Source organism: Phalacrocorax carbo, chromosome 1 (genome assembly GCF_963921805.1).
Source record: "Phalacrocorax carbo chromosome 1, bPhaCar2.1, whole genome shotgun sequence".
Taxonomy (NCBI): Eukaryota; Metazoa; Chordata; class Aves; order Suliformes; family Phalacrocoracidae; genus Phalacrocorax; species Phalacrocorax carbo.
Window position 1 is genome coordinate 52558022 of NC_087513.1, and position 14048 is coordinate 52572069.

The 14048-nt window shown below is 39.1% G+C and overlaps 1 protein-coding gene across 9 annotated transcripts in view; it reads right to left on the reverse strand.

Moving 5' to 3' along the window:
• The window catches only part of ANKS1B (ankyrin repeat and sterile alpha motif domain containing 1B), a 444006-nt gene that overhangs the window by 50883 nt on the left and 379075 nt on the right, over window positions 1–14048 (reverse strand). For all 9 annotated transcript variants that reach the window (XM_064451622.1, XM_064451588.1, XM_064451615.1 and 6 more), the window contains one exon: window positions 3331–3438. In XM_064451622.1, coding sequence (XP_064307692.1) covers window positions 3331–3438 — 108 coding nt within the window. The remainder of the gene's footprint in view (window positions 1–3330; window positions 3439–14048) is intronic.

Consider the following 14048-nt stretch of genomic DNA (forward strand, 5'->3'; position numbering starts at 1 on the left):
TCAAACTGCATATAAAGAGGAAATTCACTCAGAGATCTATATCAGAAGATTGCTGGCAAGGCAATACAGACAAGAATTATAAAGTAAAAAAATGAAAGAATTATCGTGCCTCTGCATTATGGAACAGTATGTAATTGTATGATTTTATGCTATTTTCTCAAAGCCGTCCTTCACAGCACAGATGGATCCTCAACTGTGCAGCATGTTGTCATATACTCAGCACTGTGTTATCATTAGTTATCGTGTAGTCAGTATTTTATTCTCACCTCGTTCCATGGCCCCAAACCCCTTCCTAAACTGTATTCAAATCCTGCTCTGAAGATAGGATGACTAATATCGTCATTTTCATGATGCTCGTAAGTGCTTTACAAATGTCAATCAATTCATTTTCACCACACCCTGTGACTTCTGGCATTTTATAATCACCACTTCACTGTGGGGGACCTGAGACACAGACAAAGGTTAAAAAATATCAGTCACTTTGGATGCCCAATTATAGCATCTATTGCCTGATTTTCTGAGCGCTTGTATTCAAAACTCCACTTCTGTTGATCTAATTTGCAGCACTGTGTGCTCAGCACTTGTATAAATCAGACTCCAAACTCCAGTCAAATATGCAGAATGTCAGTAACAAAATTAGTGACTGTTTATGAGGCAATTACCTAAATAACTTACCAAGTGTTATCCAAGGGCTTTGCGGCAAAAGCAGGTGTAAATCTGTATTTTCATAGCTACAGCTACTTAAAGCTACAGCTATTCCTTTAACTGTGACTCTTTTTACCATTCTTCCTTCATTCTTCTTCCTCACTCCATACCCACTTTCTCATCTCCTTAACAAATCTGCTGATCAGGCATGGATGCCCATGCAGGTGCTATCATGTCCTCAGTACCGTGCTAATGTAGTATTCATCCAGGTGTTAATATCGTGTTTCCACCCCGTTGTGAATGCACGAATACATGCCCTGCAGGGATGCCTGATGATGTATTTCACTATCAAAATCTGCTTCATCCACACCTGCCCTGCCGGTCACGTAAAGCCAGTACCACATAGGTCAGCGATGGAAATGAGCTAAAGCGATCCTTCCCCAGGCTGCCCAGGCGCACCTCAGGCCCCAGAGATGTTTGTCTAACCAGTTCCTAAAACCAGGAATTCTCTCTAGTGAGTTTATTCTTGTTGTTGAACTATCATCACTATTATAACACTCCTCCAAATTTTCAGCCTAAATTGTTGTTGCTTCCATTTAAATCCCAGCCTCCAGTGCTGACCATGTGAGGATGGGGTTCCATGAGTAACATGGAAACTGGTCCTGTAATTAAAGATTGTAATGCACTCAAGGAAGGAAGGCAAAATTGCACAAGTAACCTGAGATCCAGCATTTTCTAACTTTCGAGTATATGACTTCGAAATCAAAATAACTTTTCCTTAGTACACAGTTATTGTGGGAATAACATATGTTGTGGGTATTTTTAGTATTTGTTGCTTTTCCTCAATATTTAACCATTTTGCCTTTTTAAATATTTTAAAAGCTAATACAAAAAGAGTTTAAAAGATGAAGCGTTATCCATGCTTACTTTGACCTTGGCTCTTAGAAGTAGACACTTTAAACAACAAAACTATCCGTTCTAGTAATCTAGAGCAACCTGATCTAGTGGAAGATGCCCCTTCCCATGGCAGGGGGGTTGGTGCTAGATGATCTTTAAGGTCCCTTCCAACACAAACCATTCTATGATTCTATATCAATCTTCTAGTAGGAGCAGACAGTTTATTTAAACCAATTTTCAAGCTAAAAATTATTGCAAACTACAGACTAAATACTACGTCCTCATTTCATGTGAAATGGCATAATAGCAGTTGATGGGAAGGAAAACTTTAATCCAACTCACGTCCTCTTCAGGATTCTCTGTGAAGACTCCAATATCACAAGTTGACGAATGACATTTCGCACTTGCCCGCATCAGTAGCTCTAGCTGTGGAGCAGCACACTACTTTTTATCATTTTGACTACAGATGGAGGACATTCAGTTTCCTCTTCACTATTAACTGAGAATATACAGTCCTAACCAATAACACGGGCTGTGGAAACTTTCCCACCTGTTGAAGAGGAACTAATTCCCCAGTCCAGAGCAGTGAAAGTATTGAGCAAAAATGTGCGACTTTTAAATGATTCCTCGTTCCTGGGAGTGTTTTAACACCTGTCACGCATCAGGAATCATTCCCATAATAGTCAAAAAATAAAATTCAAGAAAAGTACCCACACATTTGTGCAATGTGCCTTAGAGCAGGATGTTACAAATTTGTTAGACCTTTTCAACATGGCATTAGGAATAGGTTGAAATTGAGGGGGATCTAAAATGTCTCTATGTGGCATCTGAGAATAAGCAGGGTGAAAACAGGCTGGTCACAGAAATTGTAAGTTTATGTGAAAATAAGTCCTCATTCTGTCTTTCTCTATTTCTCTTTACACCAGGAAATTTAACTTGTGAGCACAGACACCCTCTGACATTTGGAAATTTAGTCCCTAATGAGATTCCAGTCAGAAATGCAGCCCCATGAAAATAATGAGATCCAATCAAATGCAAAAGGTGTGACCTAAAATATCAAAATAAAAAGTGTTGATATGAACTCCCTTGGAGAGAATGCAGTAGGAATGGGTCAACAGACCACAACTTGATAAGGGTAACAGACAGTAAGGAAACAAAGGCATTGGATCGGAGAAACCAAGTGCAGGTGGTGTAACAAGAGGAAAATAAATCTGGTCAAGTTTGAAAAAACTCCAGGGACATTGCAACAACGTTTCTGAAAGAGGGAATACAAATGAAAATTAAAAACATGATGAAACTTTTGATACACAGAAACAACAGCATTTGTATATCAACAATTTCAAGAGAGTCTCTTTAAAGAAAGCATAAAGCATACATCTGAAAAGAAAGTGCAAGTATTTGAAAACGTGGAAGGAAAATGGTAACACTCCTTCTGCAATATTGATCACCTGGGCTGGATTCCTGTGGGCAAATGTAGACATGCAGCTTGTACACACTTGGTCCTGAGCTAGTTTCTTGAGCAGAAAAGATAAGCTGGTACTTCTAAGATACTACTTATCTCATCCTAAGGTAGACATCTGAAACAGGTCAGATGAATCACCCTGTGAAAACATCAATTTATCTCCGCTGGCTATACGGGGAGGTGCAACTGAGCGGGTCAGCCTAAGACGTCTAGACTGTAAATTTCTGAAGTGAGGTAAAGTTGAAGTGGCTGCTGTTTTCATGTGAGTATTATGAAAAGCTCGCTGACTTTTTGAGAAATGCAAACCAATTTTCATCAGGACTCACCCTGAGGGTTATTGACCGAGGTGGTTTCTGAGGAGGATCTTCGTGAAGCCTGTCTCCCAAAGATGCCAGAACGCGCTTCCGGTGGCCAATCAAGCTAATTTTTAAGACCTGAAATAATAACAAAAACCCCTCATTAAAAAGAACCCATTGCAATCATTAAGAGAAGATCCATTCAGAGTGAAGCTATTTTCTCTTTTAACAAGTTAGTCCGCTACACAGCTACACAGACAGAGAGCAGTGCGAGGCAAACAATAAGCAGAGAAAACGCAAGGCAAGATCAGAGGAAAAACCCTGTTAAATGAAGGAAGAAACCAAAGCAGGCATAGATGTAGAACACTGGGGGGGAAAAAAAAGCCTCAAAAATTAGTTAAGGAGGACAGGAAAACAAAACAGGAAGAGAAGGCAGCAGAGCAGAAGCTAAAACAAGGGAAGGGGAGGAGGAGACAAGAAAGAAATGTAGAGGTGCAGGCAAACAGTGAGTGATGAGGATTAAAGGGATTCACAGGACGGATAAGGAAGAGAATGAGGAACCAGCCAGTGAATGCTTAGAGAGGGCAAGAAGGGAGAAAAAGAACGTTGCCATGAATAAATGTTATCACTTTTAGATCCATTCACCATGCCTTTCATGGGTAAACTCCGAATGACACGTACAGTTTGAATTATTGTATAGAATCATCCCTGCGTAAGAAACACAGGATGGACAAACTTTGTCCTGGAGGTCTTTTGCTTTTATCAGATGCTATGAAAAAAAACTCCATTGCACACAAACGTGACCATCAGTGGATAGGTTTAAATACCTTGTCCTTGTCCAAACTCCAAGAACCCTGCCAAAAAAGTGTTCCAAATTTACTGCAACTACTCCCCACTAGCACCTCTCGGTGTCTCTGCCACACACAAACCCACCATTGCACTCAGGAAAACAGAGGGCAGAAGCAGCAAGTTGGAAACTTATGCATTAGTAGGAGAAATACCATATTTTGACGCTATTCTTTAATGGCTCAATAATGGCTTCAAACTGTAAAACAGCCCTAACTGTAGAAGCAAGCCTCTGCTCAGCAAACAGCAGTGTCCTCACGTAACTCTTCCAGACTGTATATATGGTTTCATACACCAGAGCTGCCTCCATTCCCTCTCAGAAGACAGTACTTCCCACTATATTTAGGACCACCGTGTGTCAACACCCTTCAGTCGAGAGGAATTTCTCACTTAACCTAGAAAAAGTAATAGTCCCCAAAACACCCTGAAAATGCCACCTCCTAAGTGAACAACTACCTCAGTTTAAGCAGTACTACTAAAAGCTACCATTCATGAGAACAAACAAAATAACCCCAAACCCCAACAACTCTCCTACAGCATCTCTTAGATCCAGTATCTCAGGATACGGTACAGCAACATGCCATCACTATTCTGCTGGGTGAACTCCTGCCTATCCATGGGCATGTGAAGTTGTCCACTCTTCCTCTGCTGGATGCCTCTGTGCTATCTGATATTGTTGTACATCAAAAACATCTTGTTTGCCTGCATCTACAAAGTGATGGGCTATGACATGAAATGGATCGAGGCCTTTGAGGGGCACCTTACAGGGTTGTTGCAGACCCTGCAGCTCAATGCAGACCCAAGCTGCAGAGTCCCACAAGCCTGCTATGTGCTCTCCTGTTAGTCTAGATCTGGAGAAGCATGAGTGCAGCTGAGACAGCGCAGCACACACAAAAATGCTGGAGGCATGCAGGAGACTTTGTTATGTATTCAGTTTACATTTAATGTTAAACAGGAGGGTACACTGTTTATCTCTGTATTTAACTATATGAAACACGTGAATGGACTACAGCTGCTTTAAGCATTACTCAGGTAATGCACTTCAGTTAACTTGCTTCTTTCATAATGCTTCCCCATCATCAAGAGCATTTACCCAGAGATTTTTAAGTCAAGCTACAGTTCTTGGGTTGTTTCGAGGTCCTCAGCGCTCTGCCTGCTTTATTAGGTGTGTCAAACCACACAAAGCAATTCTCTTTGACTTCACAGAGCTGTTGAACAATAGGAGAGAAAAGGCCATGAGTCTTGAGGGACTTCGCACATAAGAGATCAGCAGACAGGTCTAAATGGTTATATTATTTCAACAACTGTGCTCAATTTGAAAGCAATACAGATCTTTGAACACCACAGGCGCTGCTAAGCTTATTCCACATTTTGTTTTTCTATTAAAATGGTGGCCTCCCCAAATATGAAGTGGTAGGGATTTAACGATGCAACCTACAAAAACATATGGTACTCAGCCCAGTCTCATCTGGACCCCATACTCTGTTAACTGGAAATGGACTCCCTAGTAATTTTCTTACTTGGAAAACCTGTTACTTGATTGCAAATATAAAAATCCTGTTTTCTGAAACACTTCTATATTTGAGTTATGAGAGTTTAACAAACACCCTGAAACTCTGAAAGCTTGTTCTGTGATGGATTATCCTTGACAGTATTTATCAAAAATGTCAAATATCATAAATATAGGCCAACGGTGTGCAATGGTAAAGTTGCCTAAAGCAGTATCTTAGAAATAATCTTAATGCTGTGTATCAAATAACCTTTAAAAGTCTTTCACTTCTTTAGCCCACAAGTTATTTCCCCATGAATATTTTCTATATACCAGGTAAGAGTGAACATAGCAACACTGAACTGTAGGTATAGTCAATGCACCTAAGTGCTATCCAGTGAAGCCTTTTGTCAAATGGATTGTAGCCTACTTCATATATGACAATGAAACGAGCTTTGCAGTGTGGCTGCAGGAATCGACTACAATATGTCATGAAAATGTTAAGAGCAGCTTAAGGCCCTCCACAATCTGCTATTTTGTTACCAGGACAATAAAAAAAAAAAGCATGTATGTGACATGCCTCTTTCCACACCGACAGCAGGATACCTGAGACAAAAATAATGCAACCCCATCTCATATATTTTCTTATATTTGATGTTGTAATACAATTGAAAGAGAACGGGGCAAGTCATTTGTCCAAAGAAATGGTATCTGCACACAAATTTAATCCTATTTTTACCTCCATATTCTCCAACAATTAGCATACAAAATGAAATTCCACTAGGAAATGTAAGAAATCCACAAATGTAACCAATGCAACACTTTGCATTTAGATTTCTGACTTAATTGACAGATGTTTTAAAAAAACAAACACATGCAGCCCAATAACTCCCTGGTGACTGTATATGTGCAGATGCTGGAATTAACAAGTTATTCCGTCTAAAACCAAGCATTATTTCTGCAACCTTCTTCTGCCCAGTCCTTTCTTCTGATTGACTAATATGATCCAATACTGCATTTTTATAATTATTCTACGATTTTTAAAATGTGTATTACAAAGATTACTGAAATTCATTACATCAATTCCCATTCTTCTGGAATAATCAGAAAAGTTACTGTATGGGATAAAATTAGGACTATAATAGTGCAAGTGGTCTGAATTAAACATGCAGTGGCAATCAGACACTAGGAACTAGATACAAAGTGATCAGAATAATATTAGTAATTTTCTAGTGGCAGCATTAGACACTTCAGAATATAAGACAAAAAAAATGGTAAATACAAGCCAACAAGGTGTGATCTTCCTATTTCTGCAAGTAAACAGCCCAAACACTAGCTAAATTCAATTTTATTAACCATTTTACTGCTGGTCCTATTGGAATAAACTCCAGGCTATCTGGAATTGTGGGAGAAGAATTGACTGATTATTACCACTTTCCTGTCACAGTGCCACCCCAGAAGGCTAATCCTAAAACACAACAGTGCCCAGAATACCCAGGATGCAAGCCTGGACCAACCAGTACAGCTCACCTGATCGTCATGACTGGTTTAACTGAACATTTGCGAATAGATTAAATACACTTGCTATATGAATTCCCAGCATGGACAACTGTTCAAAACTTTACAAATCCTATCCATAGAATGGCTGTCAGTGATCAACACTTACAACGGCAACAAAAAAAGCCAAAAAACCCCTACCCCACCTACTGACCACGATTACATGGTGTAATAATCGGCATATTTTGAAAGATAAATATGCCTGAGTCATTAGATTTTCATAAAAACAACTACTGTCACTACCTTGCAGAGCTGATAACTGACCCCATGCCCCAGTACTCCAGCTGCACTAAAGCCTGTTGTGGGATGCTGCACATGCAGGAGCCCCATTTACCAAATGGGCTCGTTAATCTTGTCCTCCACGCAGGCGAGGCTCTGTGGGATCGGACCTAGATCCAAAGTAACTGGGAGCTGTAGAAAAAGGCATGCTCTGCATCTCTCCCACCCCGTTCTCCTCTTTTGTGGTCAGGACCACAAATGTGCAGGCAGAAGAAAGCAAGGGCTGTGCCACACAGCTATGATACTGAATGTCCGGTGGCTTACCGATACCAGACACAGCCAAATCCAGTCCAAACCATATTAAACTTTTGTTGCATTTTTTTTTCCCACATAGGGATACTTTATGATCTTTCTCATCCTAACTGCAACTGCTGATTCCTTCCAGCCCTAAATTACCACAAACCCTTGCCATTTTCAACTGTGCAGGGCTTTTCCTGAAGAGCCCTGGCTGCCCAGCAATGTGCCGGCATGTGAAAACGGAGAGGCTCCAAAGCACCTGGAGATCACAAACTGGCTGCAACTCTGACAGATGCAAAACTTCTCTGGTTTCTACAACCGCAGTGGAAGCAATTGTTTATTATGCCTATGAAGAGACTTGTAACATATCATAATGATATGAAATATGTGCCATTATCCCCCTCAATTAATCACCCAACTGGAAACAGATGTCAGTTGTCCTGGTGACAGCATTTCACAAGGACAGATGGCTGCCTAGTAAGTCCCATTTCTATACATTATCATAAGGAACTGACGTTTGTTTGATATCCCCCCCCCCCCCCCCTTCAAATACATACTTTAGTTGCAGACTTCCAGTTTACTGGTACTGAGAAATCAGAGGCCAGAAGTCTTCTCCAAGTAAAGATAATTTTGAATCCGGTGGTGTTGCACTCCTCTGAGCTGCACTGCTGCAGATTAGCTTGCTGCCAGAGCAGTGGTGTTACAATGCTGTCCAGCCTTTGCCATCCCACATTCAGGTGGGTAAGGGTTTATTATTCTTTGCAGAAGTTCTCAGAACAGCCTTTGGTACCACTGAGGCTGCTGGAATTTTTTACCCTGAATTCACAAGACAAGCCATTTTTGTCATTAAACTGTTTTCCAAATTTTCATTAGTTTAAGAATTGACTGTCTGAAAATATCAGGTGCTAGTACTTTTGGCTCCACTAAAGGGAAAAAAAAGTAATTGTAATTCTGTGCCTGTAAGCAATAACCCTTAATATTTCTGTGGAAAAATATTAATTTAATTTTTCATTAATAAAAGCGAGGAAAATACAATGTAACAAGACCTGGCCAATACCAAGACCTGGACACTTTACCTCCTGAGGATGTATCTCAGGCTACATGCTGAACAGCTTTTTAAAAACAATTTTTTAATTAAAAAGAAGTTAAATCTATGGCCTTTAACAAACCTGCAATGTAATGATTTTGCAAGCATGACAAATCTTATATATGTGCATTTGTACTACATGAGGCTCAGAAAACCATAAATCAGAAATCCAAAAAGTCTATTATACATACAAACACAAAGATTATTACAATAATGATTACCTATTCTAAGAGGCTGAAAATATTATTTACATAAAAAATAGCAAGCTCTAAGCAGGCCTGTACATAAAGTGAAAACATTCCGTTTCCACAAGCAGTAAGTGGAAAAATTATTGGACAGTTTGGAAGGTGGAATAATTCCCATATTGAGTCCTAGAGGATAGACTACTTAGGCTGTTCCCTCCGCTAGTGAGCTGCATTGCCACCCATGCGCTGAGATAGGGACAGGTCCAGTCGCTGGTTTAGATAGGATTTGGAACATGTGTGGTCAACAGAGACCAGGAGTATTGCTGGCCAACTTCCCTGAGGTCTTCAACGTTAATCGTATAGCACTATGAAAGAGCAATTGCAATACCAATATATTATCCCACAATATCTTGCAGGTTTACTTACATAGCAGATAAATTATAATTAAAGTTACTGGTACTACAACACATTTCATAATGAGCTAATCATTTATTTATCTATTTTTAATAAGCAATTATCAGCAAAGCACATTAATCTGTACACAAGCGTGAAACATAGCTAGGGTAACAAGAAATAGGAGATAAAATAAAAATCTCCACAGAGAATTTTAACAGGTCTGGAACTGATCCTTTTTCTGATCTTGATTCACTTTTATCACAGACTTAGTTCCAAGCAAAAGGAAAAAAAATACACACTCAAACCCCTTTAAAGAATGGGACACTTGTCTACTAAATAAATAGCTGATTTTTTTCCACGCACCCAAGCTTTCTAATAACATACACTAATGAATGTTTTCGTAATACCAGAAGAAGCAAACAGCTATTTGCTGCCTGGAGTAAAAATGCAGATTACTCTAGCTCACATTTACAACTAATGAAGTCATTAAAAGGTAAGCTCTGTAATATGAGAATAATATCAGTTAAATATACAGATATTAATATTCTAGAATTGAAAATTGATTGTTTATTTCTGTATCTTGCAATTATATACTCTGATAAAAATGGCAGTAAAAATAATGATAAAACCTAAGATGGTGTTAAATATCTCCTGATAGTATAATTTAATGGAGGTCCTCCTATGCATTTTGGTTTTTTAAATCATCATCATCTTGTAAATACACAACAACTAGAGAAAGAATGTCTTCAACATACAGAATGAAAAGCGAAATACTGGACAGGAGAACCTGGACCACGCATCGGAACAAATGTTGTTAAGAGACGGTATTTAGCAGACCTTCAGTTTCCTAGTATATTTGCAAGTTACCAGCTGTATGCATGAAGATCTAATTACTATTGTATTAAATCATTTTCAGTTTCATAAAATTATTTTTCTATATTGTAAAACATTCACATTAAAAGCATGTGATCTACCCTTAAATATCTAGCTCAAGCTAAATCAATGCACAGAGGCTACCTATGGCTCGCATTCAGGTTGAGCTATGGAGCAGTTCGCACAGAACAATCCAGAATACACGTATCCCCTAAAGTACTGAATATCCCAGAGTTACAAAGTTGATTATGCATTATTGTCCTACTGCTTGCATTAATGTTTATCCACTTTTTAAAGGGAAGAGCTGTAAAGGAATGATAAAGATATAAATGTGAAAAGTGTCTGTAGCCTTTGATACAAAAGCCTTCACTGGCAATGCCCATACTCTACTAGTATGAACCGGTAGCATGATGCTAAGGACACAACCAATTCCAATACGCTGCCAAAATACAGGTGAATTGTCCTATAAGTCTTGCATAAACTGCATGGAAATGCTTCCTTAAAAGAAAGATTTGCAGAAGAAAATACTGGGGTTTGGTTCAGCTGGAGGGGTGCTGGGCTGCAAAGCAGGAGCAGCTGTGGCAGAGCGGCCTCCCAGAGATCTCACTCTAGGGATCCCATCCGGGAAGAGGGCAGCTAGCACAAATAAATAAATCTGTAAAGAACCCTAAAGCCAATTTTTTAACAGAAACCATGGTCTATGAGCCTACGCTTTTTAGTGTTCAGCAGTTACTAAATTTAGCTTTCTGGTTTGTCTGTCAGGTGTCTGCCATTTTCCTCCTGAGGACTGGAAAAAACCTGCCAGAGACAGGGTAGCCATTTCATGAAAAATGTTTTTCTTCTCGTAACAGTTTCTGTCTTATCAGTAATCAGTGTGGATTCGCCCTATCGCAGAGTGCTGCTTAGTCTCGGCCACATTGCGTTCTTTGACAGCATTTGGCACACTGGATGAAGTAAAACACTTTTTGTGATGTGCTAGTATAGGTGCCATTGACTCCACTTGGGTACCATGTGTTATGCTGTCCAGGGATGTCACCTCTATTAAGATCTTAATTTCATTACTTTACAGGAAATATGCACCTACAAATACGATGTGATGTAAAGAGTGACCTCAATTATTACTCTATCTGCTCTGCAGCTACAGCCAGCTGACCAATTTCATCATTTTTCTTTCAGCAAGAACTCTACCCAAAATAATAAACTTTGAATAATCTATAACCTCAGTATAGGTTATGGTACAACATAGAACCTTAGCATAAAAATAATTTAAAAACCCCTCCATCAACTTGTTTTCCTGGTTGTCTTCAACTATCCTTGTTTGTAATCTTTGCATAAACTCATCAAAACAATTACTACATGTTCTGGAAGGAAATCATGGCTTGAAATAAATTGTAGCAGCTCCCCTCCCTAGGTTTGACCCCAACCTCCACCTTCATCAGTCTCATCCTTTAACACCAAATATAAGCTACATATGTAAAAGCTACCAATTAATCTCAACTGCAGTTACAGTAATCTACTGTTTTCTTTCAGGTAGTCTGCTTGATTAGCATAATTAAAATAAATTAAGAGCAATTTTGTCTGGACTGTGATGTCATTTGTCAGATTCTGAATCCCAAATCTAGTCCATTTCACAACTCATGATATCACTTTAACAAAAGCTATTAGTTCTCCCTTATATTCTTGCTTCATTTATACCCTTTCCTATCACAACTGTAGACACGCTACTACTTTCTTTAAAAAAGGCAACGGCCACCATGGCAGAGCAGAATCATACATCACAGAGTCGGCATCATGCTGTACTTTGACTCTTAATCTGTGAGGAGGAAGCACCGTGGGTGGGAGAGAACAGGCTCTATGAGCACAGCGGGATGGCTGGATTAACTCTGCCAGGGGCAGCAAGGGGACAGCAAAAGCATTTCTCAAAATATCTTTTTCTTTCATGCCTTAAGGTAAGAGCAGGAAGGAACACCATCAAAAGTGGGGTTACAAAAGGATCCAAATAAAGTGGCAAAAATATTAATCCGTCAATAGCTCAAGTAAGTTCTTCCCTTGTGGCCCTGATCAACAGGACGAATTCCAACATAAAAGATTGTTGTCTGCATGATTTGAGATAAATTGAAAATGCAAGGCCATTCAGATCATACACATCATCTTATGCAGATTCCTTCATTAAACATTCAACATTAGTCTGGCTTAAAGAAGAAACATTTTTGTACATACCAAATTAGAACAAAGCAAGTGGGCAAGCTGTACTGAAGAGCTTTCCAAACAGGAGGCTGATTTTGTACTACAGTCAAAAAAAAGATTAAACAGTGAAAACCAGCAAAGCCTTGGTCATCTCAAACTTGTTGTCCTTAAACTTATTTTATAAATTAAAAAGAATATAGATGTGTGTATCTTTCTGAATTTCACCGTTCAGGCAGATATATTATTAATGAAGCATTCTGGCAAAACCCACCAGTGAATGGGTTATCATGGGAAAGGCTTTCTTACTATGTATTTCATTGGAATTTTCTCAGTGAGAAGGGCTGCGCAGGACTCCTCATATAGAGTAGTGTACCATGTTTTCTTCACCTCTGCTCTTTCTCTCTTTTTTCTTTAGCCTTATCAAAAGTCCTGAAAAAGGAAAGTTCTCTTCAAAAGGAGTGTCAAAAAGAGGATAAACCTAATCTCCACGGCTCAGGCTTTGCTTTTCTTGTTCTTTACCTTAGGCCTATCCAACCCACGCCATAAAGTTGAAAGAAGGAAAGACAGTGCCAAGCAGTTCATTCCCCACTTTTTCCATCAGTAGTAGTAACACCAGCAGTCCTTATTTTGTGAACTGTTACATGAGGGGATTTTTGGACCTGCATGAAACCAAAATGACCTAGTAGGCCTGTGGATGCAGCTAACTGCAGGACAGTGGCCCCATGCTGCAAGAAGTCAGAGGCCCTGAATCACACCTATAATGATTCCCAAACCACTCTTAATGTTGTCAAGAATCTCCCCAATGTCTAGTCATGCCTTTTTATACTTCTAAATATTGTAATTCAGCAAATATGCTTAATCCAATGATTAACCATTCTGATTCTTGAATTATGTTTTCGTTAATATTTAACCTAAATTGTCTCTTCTTTAGCTCTTGTTCTGTCCTCACTGATTTATGAAAATAATTTATCATTATCTCCTCTATAACATCCACTTACATGTCAGCAGTAAGTTATGTTTGCCCTCGATCTTGATGCCCCCCTAGAAGGAACATGCTCATTACATTAGGTATCTGGATGAGACGTAAGTTGAGAAACACCCATGATTTCTAACATACAACAGTCCCTCTTCCCCTCATCTAAAAAAGCAATATAAACACATAAATTTTTTACTTTAAAAATAAATAATATAAAACAGAGAAAAAGATTGGGTTTCCTTTCTTTTGCAAGTCGTTTATCATAACGTACATGCAATTTTGCAAAATTCTTCTACCAAGAGTAACTCTTGCTCCTAAATTTATCTGGACATAAAGAATCCAACACATAAATACATTATCCCAGCTGAAAAATAAAGGGCACCACATCACACACAGAAATCTACGAGTTCTTATACACACTCCTCTTGTTATTATGCACAACATTCACATATCACTATCCTTTTTTTGGTGTGTGTTTTTCTGTGGACCGATGTTCAATCAAATATCCAGTAGCTCTACTCCTCCTGCCCAGATTCTTCCCCCAGTACTGCTGTTCAGTAATATACTCAGAGCTTGTTATATTCTCTCATGTGATCTGCACTTCCAAAATAAACCACTTTCACATTTCTTCAGTTA